This window comes from Triticum dicoccoides, chromosome 3B (genome assembly GCF_002162155.2).
Source record: "Triticum dicoccoides isolate Atlit2015 ecotype Zavitan chromosome 3B, WEW_v2.0, whole genome shotgun sequence".
NCBI lineage: Eukaryota > Viridiplantae > Streptophyta > Magnoliopsida > Poales > Poaceae > Triticum > Triticum dicoccoides.
In genome coordinates, this window is record NC_041385.1 from 859,793,123 (window position 1) to 859,816,118 (window position 22,996).

A 22,996-nucleotide genomic window follows, 5' to 3' on the forward strand; every position below is an offset into this window, starting at 1 on the left:
ATTTCACGCTAATGTAGACATGAGGGTTATTGATGTTGTGCGCGCGAGATCGTACCGCCTGGTGGTGTAGGTATGACATTTTGAAGGTGATTGGAGGCACGGATATGTATATTCCATGAGTTGTATCAAATATGTGCCAAGAAAAAACTACATTATTTCCCAACTACTACTTTTTCGGTCCCGAATTACTCGTCACATAAATGGATCGAAAGAGATGTATCTTGAACTAAAATACATGTAGATACATCCTTATCTAAGACAAGTAATTTCGGACTGAGGAACGCTTGCTTTTAATCCTCAAAGAAGAAAAAAAGGAGCACTTGCTTTTGTGCGTCCAACAATATTTTGTTGTCACGTCCAGATCGATTCAGCTTAGCGCATACCAAATCGCATACAAAAAAAGAAAAAAAATAAAGGACCGCCTTCTTTTGGTTGCGAAGGAATAGTTTCTAAATAATACGGTGTTTCTTCTTTGCATGGTAATACGTGTCTCATTTATAAAATAAAGATCCAGTTACAAGGCACGTAAGCACCGACATTACAGTACTGAAAAGATAGGATAATCCTATGCATAATACCAGTGCCTGTTCCTCTCCTCCGACACCACCGAAGCGACCACCAAAGGAAAAGAAAACAGATCACCTCTTCACCCGAGCTCGACGCGGCTCCATCGCTGATCAGCAGGTTTACGGACCTCGAAAGTAGTTTGCCAGAAGCAAAAACATTGCCGTTGAAAGAATCAGACCGGGGCAACATGTCCCCGGACACGCCATCGAACTCTAGTTCTGACACCACCGCACGACAACGACATCGAAGGAGGAAACCAGAACTGTCAGCCACCAACCACAAACCCAGCACGGGATGCACCATCTTCCAGCTGGCACTTGCGCAAACAACCGTCTGCACGTATTCCTGGATGACAAAACCTCCCTGCTCCACCATGACGTCGGAGACAACGCAACAGCAACGGGGACAGAGCAGAAGGAGAGACACACCTGATGAAGTCGCCGCCGCCGCCTCGCCAACATCACCCATGAACCCTAACACAGCCAATCTGAAGGATCGGCAATCACGCGATGCCATCAACTCCGAGACGCCGCCATCAACGGCACCGCCGGTGTGGGAGTGAAGCCGAGGCAGATTTATTCGTCCGGGCGCCGCTCCCACCACCCCAACGGCGCATCATGACCTACAAATCCAAAACCTAACTAGAGAACGGAGGAACGGGGTCCCCCCTCCCTCCTGCCGCCGGAGCAGCCGGAGGGAGAGGGGGCCAACGCCCTGGCCGGCTGAGATCGGAGGAAGAAAATCGCCTCCCTAGTCGCCTGGCGTGGCGGCCGCTAGGGTTAAATAATACGGTGTACGTAGTTATCCTTTGACGCGTGAGTTTAATGTATACAGCTCAGCGCATACCCAATCGTATCTCATTGCCTATCACGGACTTTAATGTACGTAGCCTAGCGAAGCTATATAAAGCCCCCCGCGACCCCGAGACGTAGCCAGAGCCACTCCTCTACCTCCCTTCTCTGAGCCTATACACACCGAGACGTAGCCACACCCACAGCCACTCCTCTTCCTCCCTTTCTCTGAGGCTAGCCACCGAGAAAGCGAGCAATGGCGGCGCCCAACTGGAGAGGCGGCAGCGGCCGGAAGAAGATCGTCATCCGCCGGATCGAGCAGGAGGATGCCCAGTTCGTCTGCTACTCCAAGCGCCGCCAGGGGTTCTTCAGCAAGGCCACGGATCTAGCGGTCCTGACCGGCGCCCACGTGGCCGCCCTCGCCTTCTCTCCCCGCGGCAGGGCCTTCTCCTTCGGCCACCCCTCCGTCGACTCCGTCGTGGAACGCTTCCTGGCGGGGGAGGCTGCGGGGGCTGGCGCGAGGGAGGATGGCGCTGCCGACGACCGCTTGCTGGCGGGGGACGGCACTGCCGGCGAAGACGAGAAGCTCGAGAAGCTACAGCAGGAGTTTCACGAGCTGCGCACGGAGCTGACCGAGTTGAAGAAGCGGACCAAGCGCACGGACAAGGCCATGGCAAAAGAGCGCTCTGCGGGGGACCAGATAGCGTCTTGGTTCGACCCCAAGGCACGCGACATGGGAGCTGTGTTTTGATTTTCGGTTTGTGTTTTTTTTCGTCCTTGGCCGAAATGGCCGAATTTCGGGAATTTTAAATTTTTTGGCAAAATCTCGGGCGAAATTGCAAAATCAAAATTTGAAATTTTGACCAAAATTCGACCGAAATTCGGCCGAAATTCGAACAAAATTTGAAATAAAACAAAGCCTAAACATAGCAGCGCAACAACCATCAGAATTGATCATATAAACTTCATCAAACAAGCTCTAGGGATTAATAAAACTGCATCTGTCCAACATAACAGGCACACATTAGTTATAAAGTTGCCTCCAACATAACCCTTAACAGTCCAGCATCAGTTCAACAATCACAGCATAGTTCAGACTTTAAATAGTCCGGTGCAGCCAACAGACTTAAAAGGATTACAGATAGAAACAACAGCTCCAAAAGACAACCATTAAAGCATGACATTGAAACAGCAGCTCCAAGCTTGCCTATATCCAAAAGCTTCTTTATATCCTTGGTTATTCTATTTCTACACACGCCATTTCTGGTTTAGAGAAAACAAAGGAAGGGTCAGGATGGAGGTAGTTCTGCATCGGAATTATCTTCTACCACTTTGTGCAACAAAAAATAAAATGGATTAACAAGACAAGTTAGTAGCTAGTAGAACACTAATCAAATGTTATGCATGCTCATGAATCAAATAACAAATCTACTGCAGCAATATAGTTTTTTATTCACAAAAAAGCTTCAGGAGCAAAGGTTAAATGCCTCCATATACTAGAATGATGAATTCTAGTTTATAGTTTGTACTCCGGCACAACAAAACTCTAAGGATACAAAGAAAGCAACATAGACACAAACAACCTGCTGTTGGCTTGGACTAGCCATTTGTCAATTGTCATACAGAAGGAAAATCCACACAGTGAAAAATGTGAATAAAAAATCATGCATAAGCACAAAAATATTGAAGGATAAATATAGTGGTTAACATACCTATAAAACAGCAGCTCCAAGCTTGCATACATCCAAAAGCATCTTGATATCCTTAGTTCTTCATGTGGCATTTCTGGTTCAGAGAAAACAGAGAGGATCAAGATGCATGTAGTTCAACATCAGAATTTTTTCATCTTCCACTTTGTGCATAATGAAATAAAATGGACTAGCAAGGAAGTGTCTAGTGTAACAATAGTCAAGTGGTAACATTTCAGGATAATATAAATACATTGCTTAACATGTCAATGAGGCTAGGCATAGATAGAAAGTGCATACATCTAAGTAACTAGCAGCTCCAAGTAACTAAAATATTCTAAGCAATTATCATGAATGATAAAACACTAAAAAGAGGAGACTTACCCGCAGATTTCTAAGCAACAAGTATAGGTTGTTGACGTCCTTGGTCTTCTTCTTGACAAGCCGTACAGATCTACGGGTCTCCAAATTGCCATCGTTTGGCGGTGTGTCCATTTCCACTTGAATTTGCGTCTCTTTTTCCACTTGCATTTGTGCCTCTTGCTGATCTTGCATTGATGGACCATCTTCCTTGTCCTCACTCACCCCATCATTATCCTCATTCTCTCTTTAATTGAACCTAGCAAATCAATAACAATATTCCATTTGCATAGTGTAAACAAGCAAAGCATAGTAATCTGGCTGCATACCAAGCAAATACTCTAGAAATGTGCACCTATAAGATCGAGATATATGCCTTACTATATAGAAATATGACAGAGAGATCCAACTACTCTGAATTGTGATCATCCTCATCTCACTAGATGGACAACGCAATGCACTGTTATGTCCACTCACGCCAAAAAACTTCAACCAATTTACGAACAAATACAAAATAGTTTCATGGAACTACTGAATTAAATGAGAGCTCTAGGCCATCTTTTTCTATTTGAACTAAGCTAGAGCTCCCTATAAGATCCCCATGCAATCTCACAGCTCATATCATGTTAGTATGTTACCTTTCCAAGATCTTTGGGAACCACTTGCACTTGCATCATGGTTGCCGCTGCCACTCCTATTTGCAGTTCCATTACCTGAAAATCAAATGACAAAAGAACACCGGTCAGTTATGAAGATTACGTAACTAAGGAAGAAACCCTTGCTTACTAGGGTGTCCTCATATTAATAATAAACAAAAAAATATACAGCCCAATGCTCTAGTTTAGATACTAAGGAATAAGTAATTTATATACAACTCAATGCTCTAGTTTGCCAAACATACAAGTCACAAACTGTAATCTGTTCTTGAGAAAGATAGAATGATGCTTAGTTCTAGAACCACCACTTAATGGTACCGCTGAACATTGAAATTAATCATCGGTCAACATCTACTTTTCTGTTGAAATTAAACTGTTCTTGAGAAGAAAAAAAATGTTGCGCACAAGCATGATCTCAACAGCTCAAAAATAAGCACACAGCGCAGATATATGGAACAACTATATATTTCAGGATGTTCATAACAAGGTTTGTAATCCACTTTTCTGCTGGACCAAAATAAATATTACCAGATCTAGAGCATCCTTGGTGACTACAAGATACATGTATATTTCAGATTAATAATTACACTACTGTGTTCAACTCATCAAGTCTCAACTTTTCTTACCCCCGTATGATATATGCATTTGCCAAGCCATTTACCAGGGGCCTCTCCTTAATCTAAAGGAACACAAGTACATCGCAGTACAGATTATAACTAAGAAACAAAGCAACATCGATCTGAAATTGTTGAAGAATTAAAACTGCATGCAAGTACCAGGGACGAGACAAATTGTTGCTTCAAGTAGGAGGATATTAGGGCATCAAAAACATTCGTACCTTGCCAATCAACCTCCGCCCTATAGGCTGTTGCCGCTGCCCCTTGCTACTGCCTCCATTCAACTGGTCGGCTGGCGCACCATCAGCTCCGTTGTAGCAGCCGCCGAGCACCATACTGCAGTCTTGGAGAACCAAAGGACAGGAAGTGGATGGGTGGAGGCGAGGAGATGTGGAGGAGGGCTGGAGAAGTGAGCGCCTTGGCCGGAGATGTGGAGGAGGGAGAGGAGATGGGTTGGAAGCACTCGCCTGAGATGTGCGCAGCGGCGGCGCTGCACACAGGAGGAGGGGCAGGGAAAGAGCGATTTAGGGTTAGGTAGCATGGGTTCGTGGTTTTGTCTCAGCGGAAGCCTAACTGGAAGGCTCTCGAAGCTGGGCCGGGCAAAAAAATTCAAACTGGGCCGAATTATTCGGGCCGATAGGCCCATATATCAGGCCCTAGCGAGACGCCCGAAATTCGGCCGAAATTCATTTTTTTCGGCCGAAAATCAAAACGCAGCATGGGAGACAAGGACATGGCGGCCTTCTTCGCCGCGCTGATGCAGATGAAGGACGCCGTCTCCGATCGCGCCAACCAGGTTCTCCTCGAGGTAATGCACGCCCCGCCGCCGCCGCCCCAGATCTTCGCTGGCAGCACCTTCGAGTACGGTAGCAGCAGCGGCACCGCGAACGACGGGATGGAGTTCCAGTTTCTGGTCCCTCCGCCACAGGAGCAGGGGATGGAGGCCGGGATGGATATGCAGCAGATGGTGATGGCGCCGCTGCCTCCGTCTCACGTGGTCGCCGCCGGGATGAATGTGCAGGACATGCCTCCGCCGCCGGGGTTGGCCGCCGGGATGGATCTGGAGCAGATGCAGATGACGATGCCTAGGCCGCCGGGGTTCAATGCGGGGCTAGACAAGGAGATAGATCAATGGCTTGATGTGATGCTGCCGCATCCGGAGTTCACTGCCGGGACGGAGACGGTGCAGCAGGGGCTCGATCAACCGAACGCCGGCTTCCCGTACTGAGATCCAAACCCAGTCAGAGCCCGAGTCCTGTGCATGCAGGCATGCATATGGACACTAGTTTCGTATGCCTAGTTTACATATGCATCTTCTACTTAAGTCTTGGCGTTAATTTTTTGTTTTGTTTGAAATGAAGTCGTTGCGTCAATCTTTGGCACATGCTCTGCATCTACCCTGGATCTGGACGAAATTAAATATTTCGTCAATATTTTTATTTGGTCATTTCCTTTCCTTATCATGCATATCCGTAATTAATGGGTTGTAATCTGTATTGCACCGATATGAATGAAATACAAAGGTCGATCTGTGCTGGACAAACGAGCACAGATGCATTCACATAATCTACAATCTATCTATTAATTACTCTGTATACTATTACTAAAATAAGGGACAAACGAGCCATCAGATGCATTCACATAATCTACAATCTTGACACCGTTTATCAGAATTTTTAATGGCTGAGATTTAAAAGATTCAAAAATTACATACGACTACATTTGCCACAAACAAGTCACGTCAGAGGACGTACATCCATATGACATATGTATATGCAAACAAAATTATACATGCAAAACCCGCATGGGACATGTGGCTAGCAAATTAAAACTTCGTATACAATACACATGCAATTTTTTTAAAAAAAAATACCAAAGACGCCCAAACGTCCAAGAAAGCTACAGTGCAGCATGCCTATAAAATTATACAGGCCAGCGATACTTGCACGTATGGAAGTCAACTAGGAGTACAATATTTTGCCCGATAGTATGAGAAACAAAAAAGGCTGGTAACATACAAATAAATGGAGATATGTGAAATACAAATAAAAGTACGGGCCTTCAAAAAAAGATAGACTGAGGTGTCAGCATGCAATGATTACAAACTACATACCGTTAAATGTTTATAAACAAAAACACAAGAACTGTTGCATAAATCTAAATATCAAGAGGAATATATGTCACTAATTCTAAATAAAATATAATCAAAACCGACGTGCCTAAAAAATACACGATCTGTTGATTCTAATATAAAGGTTGAGATTAAAAGATTAAAAAAGGTATTCATGACTTTAATCAGTGAGCAATAGTCACACACAAAAAAGATTGCATACATAGGCATCGAGAAATTAGCCGTTTGGGTTTGCATCTATGAGGCACATATAGACAAGGAAAGGCCTACCGGTAAAAAAAGGAAATACTTTTGCATAGGCATATATGTTCTCCCTCGGTTGTTTTTACTCGTTTATCATATTTGTCCGAAGCCAAATTTTGTAAAGCTTGAATATACTTATAGGAAAAATATCAAGATCTACAATACCAAATAAATATAATATGACAAATTTATTCCACAATGGATCTAATGATGTCAATTTTGTATTTATTTTTCTATAAAAGTTAGTCAATCATTGAAGAGTTTGACTTGAGACAAGCTCATATACACAGTAAAAAGAAACGGAGGGAGTACATAATTTTGCATGAGCTCTATAGAAACTCCGCAAGGCTAACAGTAATAGGAAGGCAACATTACTCAAGGAACAAATGCTATAGAAAAAACATTCGCAAACGACGTAGCAAAACAGCCACAAAAATCAACAAAAATGTCAGAGGGACAGATGCAAAGATTGCCAACCAATCATAAACATAAAAAATCCAAGGAATTTGTGTATTTGTGACAATAATTATATATTCAGTTTTATCATGCCGGTCGAGAATATGAGTTTTTTTTATCTTTTATAAAATACATCCTCGATAAATCTTTTATGATGTGGATAAATAACATCATTCACTCATATATATAAAGTTTGATATATTGATATTTTTAATAAATCTGATTGTGTTTTATTAAGCTGCACATTCTGGCTACAATGTTTCTCTTGTAATTTCTGTTGCCAAATTATTGACTAATGCAGAAAAATTAAATAGGACAACATTCTCTAGACAAAATAGTGTCAGAAAAAACAATGACATTTGCACCACCAGATAATAACAAGTTATGACGACCGTGAGTGAGAGGAAATTCACAAATCTCGGCAACACTCAATGATAGTTACATTGATTTACATTGGAAAGCGAGATAGTGAATTGGAGTATTATGAGAAGACATCGAGCATATGGATCAGGTATGATATGGTATTCATAGAAATACGAGGAAATGAAAAAAAACAAGTATAAGAAATAAATATTTACATTTTCTGTAAAATTCCAAAATAATCTTTGTGGACAGAATCAAGGGATGAGAAGGACTGGAATAGCGAAAGCTAAAGAATAGTATGAGAGATAGTATTTTTTTGCATTATGGGACACATACCACGATCCTTTTCGTCCTTCACCATCACACATCATTGTACTTGCCAACAACTTCATACAAAAATGAATTGAATTTGCGCCAAAATATAATTTTGTAGTCCCGAGATGTAAATGTTGTTCATATTATCTATATCAAGATGGATGCAACAAGGAATAATATATATCAAATATAGCTGCGCAAATGCGGGGGTCAAACTACCAGATATATATATATTATACAAATATCTATGCAAATTCCTTCATGTTTTTTCTATGAATCAGAATCTTTCCTTTCTTAGGGGAATCATAATCTTACCTGTTAATTCGTTCTTATTCACACAAATATCGTCCTTTGGACCATACAAATGTTAGGTCCAACATCACATCTGACTATACAAGAACATCATTACCTAAGAAACAGGCAGTAAACCATGCCCCCTGTCTCGCTAAGTTAGGTACATGTATCCTTTGGATCGCCCATCCTTACGCAACCGGTCGTCTATTGACCTCATATAATCGAATTAGCAATCCTCTCCTGTCCTGGTGCACACAAATGTTTTCTCTCACAAACTAGTTTTCTTTTCTGCTCTTGGGATGTACTACGTGGCCAAGGCCAACCTCCTAAGTATGCCAATGACCTCTTCAAATTAATCTCTACAAATCCTCACACTACGTTCATCCAAGAAACAAAATTTACCTTGTTAGAAGCTACAAAATTCATTTCTACCAGCTTGACAAGATATCACCGAGATGAGGATATGGTGCAAGATCAACCATAGCATAGAGAAGAAATTGATAGTTCCATCCCTTGATTCGCCCTCGCATCACTCTCTGCAGGCCATTCAAGGGCGATTAGGCTTTTGTCATTGTGGCACGCTCCTCCAACCCTCTTCTTCTCAGCTAGAGGGCATCCACCAGAAGAGCCTATGTGACTACCAGTGTGGGTGGCAACGAGGCCTCGATTGCCCCTGGTTGGGTGGATGGTCTGTGCATGCCAAGGCGGTGGCCTCATGTTGGGTGGGGGTGGGGGTACTCTCACGTTTGTCATATTTTAGTCTCACCATCGTGGAAGAAAGGTGAAATATTCCCATGTTTGACTTAAGCACTTCAATTGATTATGATATACAATAAGATAAGCATCAGCAACTTTTCAACATTTTAATGTTTGGTCCGAATGCATATATGAATAGCAGAAGACTAGCTATATGCACATTCAATCAATCAAAGAAATTTATGCATCACATTTAACTGGTTGTCACCCGACACGGTATCATTACTTCATGTTTATCAACCTACAAACTAAAAGGACCCCCATGAATAATTTAGTAATGTATATTCTAATGAGAAATATAATAACAAAATATTTACAATTATTGTTTATCTAGATCTATTCCAATTACAACCTGATTATATCATTTATTCATCTAGCAAGCACTAATATGCATGAGAAGATATTTCATACGTATGATGGTTTTGCCGGGTTGCCTGGATTAATCAGTGACACACACTTACACTATTGTTGGTCATATTTGTCTCTCTACAGCTTGGGCATGCGTTTATGTACGCAAGGAGAAATTTGAGAGGATGAATATGATTTGAGAATTGTGCACTCTTACTATTTTTTAGGGGGATATGTTCATGTAGATTGGGTAACACAGTATATGAATCTCCATGGCTTGGTAAATGGAACAATTCACTTCTAGCAGAGTCGTTCCGCTATTTGAACTCACATGTCACTGCTGCAGTCATCTCATTTCTACCTAAGCCAAGTTGAGGTTGATTTATTTCATATGCACAATAACTCGTATCATAAGGATCCATGAGGGAATTACTTATTTTGATAGAACGTATTCATGCCATCAATTAATCTGACCAGAACCATAATGATTCATTAGAACGTTGGGTGCATTACTACATCAAGTAAATATTACAAATTCTTATTGAAGACATCAGCCCACCTAAACACTTCATATATATTTGGAAATATAAAGAGGATATGTAACACAAGTATTTTGCTTGCCTTGTTTAATCTAGTATGCTAAACACCATCAATATGTTACAGATGAGAAGTTACAACAATGGCAACAACCTGGCATGTTTTCTTTATGACTCTATCATTAATGAATATAAAACTTTCCACTGCCCAATACGTTTCATGTTGGACATGTCTCAACATCACACGGGCATTGAATTGGAATCGGATTGCCACAATATTGCAAGCTAGGCCTGGTTTACACGGGGAGCTTTTCTATTGTTATTCCACTACAATATCCCGAATTCTGCCAGTTCCGCAGCGCACTCGGCGATGCATCCCGTGGCCTCCTGTTTCGGAGGATAGGTCCAAGGTAAAGGAGGATAGTACCGATACTTGGTGGCTTGGAAATAGTTTCGTAACTTTTGAGAGGTGATAATTATGGCATATAGCATATTCTAGATAGTGGGACGCCGAATCTCCGCATCATGTAGCACCTTGGTCACAAAGTACACAAGTAGCTGGATAGACCATTTTTCTTCATCCTGTTCCCTAGGTCGCTCTTGGACCTGGAGGAGGAACATTTTCCTCCTGCTTGACTACCAGCGCCGCACTCACAACATGGGGGTCCAAGAGATATACAAGAGCAATGATTGTCGGGGTTCGGGAGCCACTATGACATGCGGTGAAGTCAGATATACTTTCATTTGCTGGAGGGACTGCTCTACTTCTGGAGTCCACCGGAATGGACTGGTCCTCTTGAGGAGCGTGAACAGGGGCAGAGCCTTCTTTCCTAGCTTGGAGACAAATCTTCCCAACACCGCCATGCAACCAACAAGGTAATGCAGATCTTTAAGATGAGCAGGTGTTCTCATCTGTTTGATGGCTTTTATCTTTTTTGGGTTAACCTCAATTTCTCTGTTGGATACCAGGAAGGCTAGAGCAAACGTGTAGTCCAAGAAAAGGTGTAGTATAGTCTCTTCAGAGCTGACGATATTAGGAAGGAAGATGGTTTTGTTTCCTAGGAGGATTTGTTTGAATTGAGTCTCTCATGCAATCACTAGTAGAAAAGAGGGCTTTGGTCCAGGCCGGGTTAGCCCATTTGTCCCGGTTCAGTCTAGAACCGGGACTAATGGGGGCATTAGTCCCAGTTCGTGAGCCCAGGGGCCACATGGGCCATTTGTCCCGGTTCGTCTGGACCTTTTAGTCCCGGTTGGTGCCACGAACCGGGACTAAAGGGTGTGATGCCCATTAATACCGGTTGGTGGCACCAACCGGTACTAAACGTTAGAACTTTAGTGCCGGTTCGAGCCACCAACCGGTACTAATGGGGTTTGAGGCATTAGTACCGGTTCATGGCACGAACCGGTACTAAAGGTCCCATTTTCAAACTATACCCCCCTGGATCGCCGTTTCAGTTTTAAAAAATAAAAGAAAATGATGAAAATGTCAAAAAATAAAATAAAATAAGTTTCCCATGTGATATGTGGTCTAGTTGTTGGGAAAATTTGCAAATGTGAATTTCAACTTTATTTGCAAAATCTCTCTAGAATTTAGTAAAATGGGCATAACTTTTGCATACTAACTCGGATGAAAAAGTTTTTTATATGAAAAATCATCTACTCGAAAAGTTACATCCAAATTTATCAAAATCCTCAAAAATCTAACAGAAAAAAAGTTACGGGGCTTTTAAGATCTGGAGGCAAAAAAATTCATCAAATTTCAGTTTTTTTGAATTTTTGTTAAATCTGGTCAAACTACTTATTCAAGAAGTATTAGTGGTACTAAATAATTATTCAAGAGTATTAGTGTTACTAAATAATTATTTCAGTTTTTTTGAATTTTGGTCAAATCTGGTCAAAATATGGTCAAACTTTGGTCCAACTGTAGTCAAACAATGGTCAAACTAATTATTCAAGAAATATTAGTGTTACTAAATAATTATTCAAGAATATTAGTGTTACTAAATATTAGTGTTATTTTTTAGAACAATAGTTTCAAACTCAAACAGTGAAATGTGTGACTTCATGCTCAAGCTAAATTCCTGAGGTTAATAGGATCGACATCTTACTATTGTCAGGAAAACAACAAGTGCAGACTTGGAAATGAGGGAGAATAGAACCTGGAAGTTAAGCGTGCTGAGACTGGAGTAGTGAGAGGATGGGTGACCGTCCGGGAAGTTAGATGATTTGGAATGATGAGGGGTGATTAGAGATTAGAGGTTAAATTGACCAGTGATGAGAGGTGATTAGAGATGAGAGGTTAAAATAATTCAGAAATTTGAAAATCAAAAAAAAAATTCAAAAGATATTTTTTATTTTTTTAAAAGAAAAATCATAAAAATTCCTTTAGTACCGGTTGGTGTTACCTACCGGGACTATAGGTGGACCTCCAGGCAGCGGCCACGTGGAGAGCCTTTAGTCCAGGTTCGTGTTAGAACCGGGACTAAAGGGGGAGGCTTTAGTAACGAAACCGAGACTAAAGGCCCTTATGAACCGGGACTAAAAGCCCTTTTCTACTAGTGAATAGAAGCCATACAATTTTTTTATTTCTGGGCATCTGACCACCCATGGTCTGGGAGATCATGTTTAAGGACCTTGTACATCTTAATAGACTAGCTAATTGCGTGTGCGTTGCAACATGTGTGTGCTCTTTTGGTTAAGTATCAATCTTGTCGAACATATACCTTACATCAATTTTGATAATGTTTAATTTGGCGAGAGTATGGGTAGGAGAATGCAAGAATTTTTTTGATTTAGTTGAGATTTTGGTAAGATTGATATTATTTGATTTGGTTGAATTAATGCAAGGCGGGTTTTAGGAAAGTATCTATTTGATTTAGATTATTCCAATTATTTTTTTTGTTTCTATTTTGTGCGGTATTGGTTGGGGCCATGTCCCTACATGAGGGTGGAGTGCATGGTGTAGTGTACAGGGTGGTGTGATCCACAAGGAGTCGGTATGTATCTCGTTAGGGTGGATGGTGAATTCCACCGAGCGATGTATTCCACGGGTTACTAGCGAGGCTGGGTAGTCCAATTGGTCAATAAATTTACCAAGTTAAAATTGGGGGGAGATTGTTGAGCAATCAAGGCCGTCAATTTGATTTGTGATGGTGCAAACGGATGAGTCGACAAAGGGTGATCGTCAACGAGCCAAGATCAGAAGAACACCGAAAACAAAGTGTCAAGATTAGGGGAGAATGTTATCAATAATCTTGAATCAAGTTAGAAGATGGCACTTAGTACGTGAGCATCAGCGCAGCGTCGCGCAGAGCATCGCCATGTGCACCGTGCAGCAGCCGCCGTTGCTGAGAACCACCGTCAATGCTTGGCTTGCCCTTGCTGTGGCGGCAGGGACACGCCGCAGTGCCGTACAGCTCGGCGGCTAGCCGGCCACCTGCATTCCGTATCAAGACAGCTAGAAAAGATGGAGATGATACGTGGGTCAATCTAAACAGTGAGAGTAGAGGCTGTCCTAGGTGTATTGACTTTTTCCACATGCAGTAGCTGACTCGGCTATCCCGACCTAAGGGAAATCCTCTTTGGATGCGGCCTCAAGGTTACAAATGCCCCGAATTAAAGAAGACAGGGTACCGATTTCAGGGATTCAAAGGTCATGGTTTATTTTCGACGACGCATACATTTTTTTATATGTTCGATAACAAATATCAATAAAGATCTCAATAGTTGTATAAAACTATCAAAATGATTATGACTGGACATTTTACTAAATCCTTGTGACATACTAAAAAAACATAGCACCCACACAGTCAAATCGAACACGCCCAATATTTTTTTGGACAGCATCCGATGCTAATATAAATCAAATGACCAAAAGGGCTATTGATAAAGAAAATGACTTGGCGTCTCAGAAAAACTGACTTGGACACTGTCTATAATTTTTTAGAGCAACCCCTATGCTTATTAGTAGTTGACCAAAAAGACTTCGATCAAAAAAGAAAAAGAAGAGACACGCAGACGCTTATCCCTTCACTCTCTCCCCACCACTCCCCATTCCATGGTGGCCTCCGCCTGTCCTCCCCGCTGCCTGCTCTCCTCCGCACGCCGCGCCATCTCACGGCGCCTCCCCTCTGCTGCCACGATGTCGCCCGGCGACTCCTCCTCCACCCCTCTGGCTCGCCCCGCCGCCTCCTTCCCGCACAACGGCCTCGCCTCGCCAGCAACCCCGCCGGTCTTCCCTAGATAAACTCTGCCGCTGCCATCCCCATGTCCCAGCGCAGATCTAGACGGGAGCTAGAGGGGCATGCTGGACATGATGCGTGAGCGTGCATATCATAGCGGACCGAGATCCAGTGCGTCGACATGCCCACCGTCATTGTTGGCCCCCGTGCTTGGCTCCACACTTGCTCCGGGTAGGCGCTCGCAGCTCGCCTACTGCTCGGCTGCTCCAGGTACTTGACGGACTCAGGTAGTCGCAATTGGATGTCAGCTTCTTAATCAGTACTCATACTTTTTGTGGTTTGCCATGCAAGTATTGGGTGCCATTATCAATGACCTTCTAATGAGCCATGCTGAATAATTATGGGGTTAAGCAATTAACGAAATCATTTGTCAATTGAAGTGGAAATGAAATTCTAGTATTATTTTACTAAATTGTGAGATTCTTGATCTGGTTGATATTTTCAGAGTTTTTACCATTTAGGTTTCTAGGCAGGTGATCGAACACTACTTATGCTTATATCCGGAAGCAAGACCCATTAAGAAAAAAGTTCGGCGCCAGGCGCCTGACCAGCAGAAGTTTATACAAGAAGAGGTCGCAAGGCTACAAAAGGCAGGCTTCATCCGAGAAGTATTGCACCCTGACTGGATAGCCAACCCCGTGGTAGTCCCCAAAGCTAATGGAGATATGAGAATGTGTATAGACTTCAGCGATATAAAGTTAAACAAGGCATGTCCCAAAGACCCATACCTTTTGCCACAAAATGATCAGATTGTGGACTCCACTTCCAGGTGCGATTTTCCATGCTTATTAGATGCCTATTCATGGCATCACCAAATCCGAATGGTAGAAGAGGATGAGGAGAAAACAATCTCTATCACACCTGTGGGGACTTTCTTCTACATATGCATGCCTTTCAGATTGAATAAAATGGGCTCAATGTATGAACGCACCATGAGAATTGTCTTAGCCGTCAGATCAGGCATAATTTGGAAGCCTATGTCGGTGACTTGGTAGTCAAGACGCGGGTTAAATCTATACACTTGGAAGGTTTGGCCGAAACCTTCATAACCTACAAAAATGTGCATGAAGCTCAATCCCGGCAAGTGTGTATTTTGTGTCCCATCCTAAAAGTTGCTAGGATTCCTGGTATCCAACAGACAAATCGAGGTTATCCCAAAAAATATGAAAGCCATCGAGCAGATGAGGACACCTGCTCATCTTAAAGATGCGCATCACCTTGTTGGTTGCATGGTGGCGTTGGGAAGATTTGTCTCCAAGCTAGGAGAGAAGGCTCTGTCCCTGTTCACACTCCTCAGGAGGACCAGTCCATTCTGATGGACCCCAGAAGCAGAGCAGGCCCTCCAGCAAATGAAAGTCTGACTTCATCGCCTATCATAGTGGCTCCCGAACCCTGGCAACCATTGCTCTTGTATATCTCTTCGGCCCCATGTTTTGAGTGCGCCGCTGGTGGTCAAGCAGGAGGAAAATGTTCCTCCTCCAGGTCCAAGAGGGACCTAGGGAACAAGATGAAGAAAACAGGTCTGTCCAGTGACTTGTGTACTTTGTGACCAAGGTGCTACATGATGCGGAGATCCGACATCCCACTATCTAGAATATGTTATATCACATAATTATTGCCTCTCAAAATTTACGACACTATTTCCACGCCCACCCAGGTTCGGTACTATCCTCCTTTACCTTGGACCTATCCTCCTAAACAGGAGAACACGGGACGCCTCGCCGAGTGCACTGCGGAACTGGCAGAATTTGAGATGTCATAGTGGAATAACAATAGAAAAGCTCCCCATGTAAACCAGGCCTAGCTTGCAATATTAAGGCAATCCGATTCCGATTTGAAGCCCGTGTGATGTTGAGACATGTCCAACATGAAATGTATTGGGTAGTGGAAAATTTTATATTCATTAATGACAGAGTCATAAAGAAAACATGCCAGGTTGTTGCCATTGTTGTAACTTCTCATCTCAAACATATTGATGGTGTAGCATACTGAATAAAACAAGGCAAGCAAAATACTTATGTTACATATCCTCTTTATATTTCCAAATATATATGAAGTGTTTAGGTGGGATGATGTCTTCAATAAGAATTTGTAATAATCACTTGATGTAGTAATGAACCCAACGATCTGATGAATCATTGTGGTTCTGGTCAGATGAATTGATGGCGTGAATACATTCTATCAAAATATGTAATTCACTCATGGATCCTTATGGTAAGGTTTATTGTTCATATGAAATAAATGAACCTCAACTTGGCTTAGGTAGAAATGAGATGTCTGCATCAGTGACATGTGAGTTCAAATAGGGGAACAACACTGCTAGAAGTGAATTATTCCATTTACCAAGCCACAGAGATTCATATCCTGTGTTGCCCAATCTACATGAACATATCCCCCTAAAAATAATAGTACGAGTACACTATTCTCAAATAATATTCATCCTCTCAAATTTCTCCTTGCGTACATATTCGCATGCCCAAGCTGTAGAGAGGCAAATATGAGCAACAATAGTTTAAGTGTGTGTCACTGATTAATCGAGGCAACCCGGCAAATCCATCATCCATATGAAATACCTTCTCATGCACATTAGTGCTTGCTAGTTGAATAAATGATATAATCAGGTTGTAATTGGAATAGATCTAGATAAAAAATAATTGTAAATAATGTGTTATTATATTTCACATTACGATATCCATTACTAAATTATTCATTGGAGTCCTTTTAGTTTGTACGTTGATAAACATGAAGTAATGATACCGCGTCGGGTGACAACCAGTTTCATGTGATGCATAATATTGGAGTAAGTTTCTATAAATTTCTTTGATTGATTGAATGTGCATATATATGGGATTATTTATTCCTGACCATGGCCCTTTCTTTTATGTAGCTAGTCTTCTGCTATTAATATATGCATCCGGACCAAACATTAAAATGTTGAAAAGTTGCTCATGCTTGTCTTATTGTACATCATAATCAATTGAAGTCATTAAGTCAAACATGGGAATATTTCACCTTCCTTCCATGAAGGTGAGACTAAAATACGACAAAAGTGAGAGTACCACCACCCCCACCCCCACCCAACATGAGGCCACCGCCTTGGCATGCACAGACCATCCACCCAACTAGGTGCAATTGAGGCCTCGCTACGACCCACACCGGTAGCCACATAGGCTCTTCTGGTGGATGCCCTCTAGCCGACAAGAAGAAGAGGGTTGGAGGAGCGTTCCACAATGACAAAATCATAATCTCCCTTGAATGGCCTGCAGAGAGTGATGTGAGGGCGAATCGCAGGATGGAAGTATCAATTTCTTCTCTATGCTATGGTTGATCTTGCACCATATCCTAATCTCGGTGATATCTAGTCAAGCTGGTAGAAAGGACTTTTAAAGCTTCTAACAAGGTAAATTTTGTTTCTTGGATGAACGTAGCATGGGGATTTGTAGAGATTAATTTCAAGAGTTCATTGGCATACTTAAGAGGTTGGCCTTGGCCACGTAGTACATTCCAAGAGCAGAAAAGAAAACTAGTTAGTGAGAGAGAAAATTTGTGTGCACCAAGACAGGAGAGGATTGCTAATTCAATGATATGAGGTCACTAGACAACTGATTGCGTAAGGATGGGCGATCCAAAGGATACATGTACCAAACTTAGCGATACAGGGGGCGTTAAATATCTGACGTTCCATTGGCTTGGTTTATTGGTTGTTTCTTAGGTAATGATGTTCTTGTGTTGTCGGATGTGATGTTGGACCTAACATATGTATGGTCCAAAGGACGATATTTGTGTGAATAAGAATGAATTAACAGGTAAGATTATGATTCCCCTGAGAAAGGGAAGATTCTGATTCACGGAAAAACATGAAGGAAATTGCATAGATATTTCTATAATATCTATATCTGGCAGTGTGACCTGCGTATTTTTGCAGCTATATTTGATATATATTATTCGTTGTTGCATTCATCTTGGATAATATGAACAACATTTACATCCCGGGGCCATAAAATTAGATTTTGGCGCAAATTCAATTCCTTTTTGAATGAAATTACTGGCAAGTACAATGATGTGTGATGGTGAAGGACGAAAAGGATCGTGGTATGTGTCCCATAATGCAAAAATATATTATCTTGTCATACTATTTTTCAGCTTTCGCTATTCCAGTCCTTCTCATCCCTTGATTCTGTCCACAAAGTTTTTTTGAATTTTAGATAAAATGTAAATATTTATTTCTTATACTTGATTTTTTTTGTCATTTCCCGTATTTCTATGAATACGATCCATATGCTAGATATCTTCTCATAATACTCCAATTCACTATCTCGCTTTCCAATGTAAATCAATGTAACTATCATTGAGTGTTGCCTAGATTTGTGAAATGTTCTCTCACTCACCCTCGTCATAACTTGTTATTGTCTGGTGGTGCAAATGTCATTGTTTTCTCTGACAGTAGTTTGTCTAGAGAATGTTATCCTACTTAATTTTTTTGCGTTAGTCAATAATATGCAACAAAAATTACAGGAGAAACATTGTAGCCAGAATGTGCAGCTTGATAAAACACAATCAGATTTATTAAAAACTCAATATATCAAACTTCATATATATGAGTGAATCATTTTATTTATCCACATCATAAAAGATTTATCTAGGATGTATTTTACAAAAGATTAAAAAACTCATATTCTTGACCGGCATGATAAAACTGAATATATAATTATTATCACAAATTGATAAATTTCTTGGATTTTTTATGTTTATGATTGGTTGGCGATCTTTGCATCTGTCCCTCCGACAATTTCGTTGATTTTTGTGGTTGTTTCGCTATGTAGTTTGCGAATGTTTTTTCTATAGCATTTTTCCTTGGGTAATGTTGCATTCCTATTACTGTTGGCCTTGCCGAGTTTCTATAGACCTCATGAAAATTTATGTACTCCCTCCGTTTCTTTCTACTCTGAATATGAGCTTGTCTCAAGTCAAACTCTTTAATGTTTCACTATCTTTTTTATGAAAAAAATACAAATTGACATCATTAGATCCATTGTGGAATAAAATTGTCATATTATGTTTATTGGGTATTTTAGATCTTGATATTTTTCCTATAAATATATTCAAGCTTTTACAGAATTTGGCTTCGGACAAATATAATAAATGGCGTAAAAACAACCGAGGGAGAACATATATTCCTATGCAAAAGTATTTCATTTTTTTACCGGTAGGCCTTTCCTTGTCTATATGTGCCTCATAGATGCAAACCCAAATGGCTAATTTCTCGATGCTTATGTATGCGATCCTTTTTTTGTGTGGCCGTTGCTCACTGATTAAAGTCATGAATACCTTTTTTATCTTTTAATCACAACCTTTATATTAGAATCAAGAGATCGTGTATTTTTAAGGCACGTCGATTTTGATTATATTTTATTTAGAATTAGTGACATATATTCCTCTTGATATTTAGATTTATGCATCAGTTCTTGCGTTTTTGTTTACAAACATACGTAGTTTGTAATCATTGCATGCTGACACCTCATTCTATCTTTTTTTGAAAGCCCGTACTTTTATTTGTATTTCAAATATCTCCATTTATTTGTATGTTCGCAGCCTTTTTTGTTTCTCATACTCCTGATCCTAATCTACCGGGCAAAATATTGTGCCTAATAGACGAGACATGTCTATTGAAGTTTATAGTACTCCTAGTTAACTTTCATACGTGCAAGTATGGCTGGCCTGAATAAATTTATAGGCATGCTGCACTGTAGCTGTCTTGGACGCTTGGGCGCATAGTTTTCACTTTCGAAACCTTTTTTTCGCTCACCCTCGAAAGCACAGAAATTTCAGAAATTTTGAAAATTTCGAAAACCATTTCGAGCAAATTAACAAAAAAATTTATTAAATTTGAATAAATTCAAACACAGAGTATTGAGTAAGTAAATTTTTAGCATGAATTTTTCACCAGAACTCAGTCTATCCTAATGGTGTGATCACTACTTCAGTCTTTGTAGATCTAGGTTTGAATCACGCATAAATTTTTGACAAATTTTCGTATAGTTGGAATAGTAAAGTAGTAAAACAATTGCGCCCCTGGGATTCGAACGGAGGCCCTAAAGTGTGTAATAACACAAGCCTACCACTCTGCTAAGCATATGAAGACCACTTAGTTGGATTCCAGCTTTCTTTTATACGTTTAATTTTAAAATACCGAAATAGTTTAAATGAAACGTAAATGTTTCGAGGACCCTCGAAATGAGCGAAATTTCGAGAAATTTCGGAAATTTCGTCGATTTTTTTTCTATGCTTGGGCGTCTTGGTTGCCATGCTACAGACGCGAGTGCGGGTGTAGTTCATGTTGCATGTTGGTATTATTATTATTATTTGCACGTCTATTGTATACGGATTTTGAATTTGCTAACAACATGTCCCATGCGGTTTTTGCATGTATAATTCTGTTTGCATATACATATGTCATATGGATGTACCTCCTCTGACGTGACTTGTTTGTAACAAATATAGTCGTATGTAATTTTTGAATCTTTAAATCTCGGCCATTAAAAAATCTGATAAACGGTGTCAAAATTGTAGATTATGTGAATGCATGTGATAGCTCGGTAATCCCTTATTTTAGTAATAGTATACACAGTAATTAATAGATAGATGTACATCCAGCACAGATCGACCTTTGTATTTCATTCATATCAGTGCAATACAGATTACAACTCATTAATCACGGATATGCATGATAAAGAAAGGAAAAGACCAAATAAAAATATTGACGAAATATTTAATTTCGTCCAGATTCAGGGGTAGATGCAGAGCATGTACCAAAGATTGACGCGACGACTTCATTTCAAACCAAAAAAAAAAGATTGACGGGAAGACTTAAGTAGACGACTCCATACGCATGCCTGCATGCACTGGACTCGGGCTCTGACTGGATCTCAGTACGGGAAGCCGGCGTTCGGTTGATCGAGCCCCTGCTGCACCGTCTCCATCCCGGCAGTGAACTCTGGACGCGGCAGCATCACATCAAGCCATTGATCTATCTCCTTGTCTAGCCCTGCGTCGAACCCCGGCGGCTTAGGCATCGTCATCTGCATCTGCTCCAGATCCATCCCGGCGGCCAACCCCGGCGGCGGAGGCATGTCCTGCACATCCATCCCGGCGGCGACCACGTGAGACGTAGGGGGCGGCGCCATCACCATCTGCTGCATATCCATCCCGGCCTCGAACCCCTGCTCCTGTGGCGGAGGCGCCAGAAACTGGAACTCCATCCCGTCGTTGGCGGTGCCGCTGCTGCTACCGAACTCGAAGGTGCTGCCACCGAAGATCTGGGGCGGCGGCAGCGGCGGAGCCACCTCCGCCATGCGGCTCATGTGGGCGTGCATTGCCTCGAGGAGAACCTGGTTGGCGCGATCGGAGACGGCGTCCTTCACCTGCATCAGTGCGGCGAAGAAGGCCGCCATGTCCTCGTCTCCCATGTCCCGCGCCTTGGTGTCGAACCAAGCCGCTATCTGGTCCCCCGCAGAGCGCTCTTTCGCCATGGCCTTTTCCGTGCGCTTGGTCTGCTTCTTCACCTCGGCCAGCTCCATGCGCAGCTCGTCGAACTCCTGCTGCAGCTTCTCGAGCTTCTCGTCTTCACCGGCAGCGCCCTCCCCGGCGCCCTCCCCCGCCAGCAAGCGGTCGTCGGCAGCGGCCTCCTCCCTCGCGCGAGCCCCCGCAGCCTCCCCCGCCAGGAAGCGTTCCACGACGGAGTCGACGGAGGGGTGGCCGAAGGAGAAGGCCCTGCCGCGGGGAGAGAAAGCGAGGGCGGCCACCTGGGCACCGGTCAGGACCGCCAGATCCGTGGCCTTGCTGAAGAACCCCTGGCGGCGCTTGGAGTAGCAGACGAACCGGGCATCCTCCTGCTCGATCCGGCGGATGACGATCTTCTTCCGGCCGCTGCCACCTCTCCGGTTGGGCGCCGCCATTGCTCGCTCGCTCGCTCGGTGTATAGGCTCAGAGAAGGGAGGTAGAGGAGTGGCTCTGGCTACGTCTCGGGGTCGCGGGGGGCTTTATATAGCTTGGCTGGGCGACGTACATTAAAACTGGTGATAGGCTGAGCTGTATACATTAAACTCACGCGTCGAAGGATAACTACATACACCGTATATTTAGAAACTATTCCTTCGCACCCGAAAAGAAAGCTGTCCTTTTTTTTCCTTTTTTTGTATGCGATTTGGTATGCGCTAAGCTGAATCCATCGGGACGTGGCAACAAAATATTGTTGGACGCACAAAAGCAAGTGCTCCTTTTTTTTCTTCTTTGAGGATTAAAAGCAAGCGTTCCTTCGTCCGAAATTACTTGTCTTAGACAAGGACGTGTCTACATGTATTTTACTTCTGATCCATTTTTGTGACGAGTAATTTGGGACCGAGAAAGTAGTAGTTGAGAAATAATGTATTTTTTTCTGGGCACATATTTGATACAACACATGGAACATATATCTGTGCCTTCAATCGCCTTCAAAATGTCATACCTACACCACCGTGCGGTACGATCTCGTGCGCACAACACCAATAATCCTCAGGCTACTTCCAATGCATTGGTGCTTAGATGGGTGCCAAGAGCATTAAATATTTAATCAACGGAAGATCACAATGCATAGGT

At 42.2% G+C, this 22,996-nt stretch overlaps 2 protein-coding genes and 1 long non-coding RNA gene across 3 annotated transcripts; 1 reads left to right on the forward strand and 2 right to left on the reverse strand.

The window, feature by feature from the left end:
• The first annotated feature begins 1,614 nt into the window (after nucleotides 1–1,614).
• LOC119282741 (agamous-like MADS-box protein AGL23) lies at nucleotides 1,615–5,945 on the forward strand. Its single transcript, XM_037562862.1, has 2 exons — nucleotides 1,615–2,102; nucleotides 5,397–5,945. The coding sequence occupies exons 1-2, from the start codon at nucleotides 1,615–1,617 to the stop codon at nucleotides 5,905–5,907; spliced, it is 999 nt and encodes a 332-aa protein (XP_037418759.1). The 3' UTR covers nucleotides 5,908–5,945.
• LOC119282742 lies at nucleotides 2,303–4,095 on the reverse strand. The gene is made up of 4 exons (XR_005138847.1): nucleotides 4,045–4,095; nucleotides 3,431–3,665; nucleotides 3,071–3,143; nucleotides 2,303–2,621 (listed from the first exon to the last, which is right to left on the reverse strand). It is a non-coding gene; the product is annotated as an uncharacterized LOC119282742 (long non-coding RNA).
• A 15,130-nt stretch (nucleotides 5,946–21,075) lies between the features above and the next one.
• Nucleotides 21,076–22,361, reverse strand: LOC119282743 (MADS-box transcription factor 47-like). Its single transcript, XM_037562863.1, has one exon. The coding sequence runs from the start codon at nucleotides 22,315–22,317 to the stop codon at nucleotides 21,289–21,291; it is 1,029 nt and encodes a 342-aa protein (XP_037418760.1). The 5' UTR covers nucleotides 22,318–22,361; the 3' UTR covers nucleotides 21,076–21,288.
• Nucleotides 22,362–22,996: the final 635 nt, after the last annotated feature.

Coding starts and splice junctions, on each gene's coding strand:
- LOC119282741 (XM_037562862.1), top strand. CDS start 1,615: ATGGCGGCGCCCAACTGGAGAGGCGGCAGCGGCCGGAAGAAGATCGTC. Junction 2,103..5,396: donor GCACGCGACATGGGAGCTGT/GTTTTGATTTTC, acceptor ATCAAAACGCAG/CATGGGAGACAAGGACATGG.
- LOC119282743 (XM_037562863.1), bottom strand. CDS start 22,317: ATGGCGGCGCCCAACCGGAGAGGTGGCAGCGGCCGGAAGAAGATCGTC.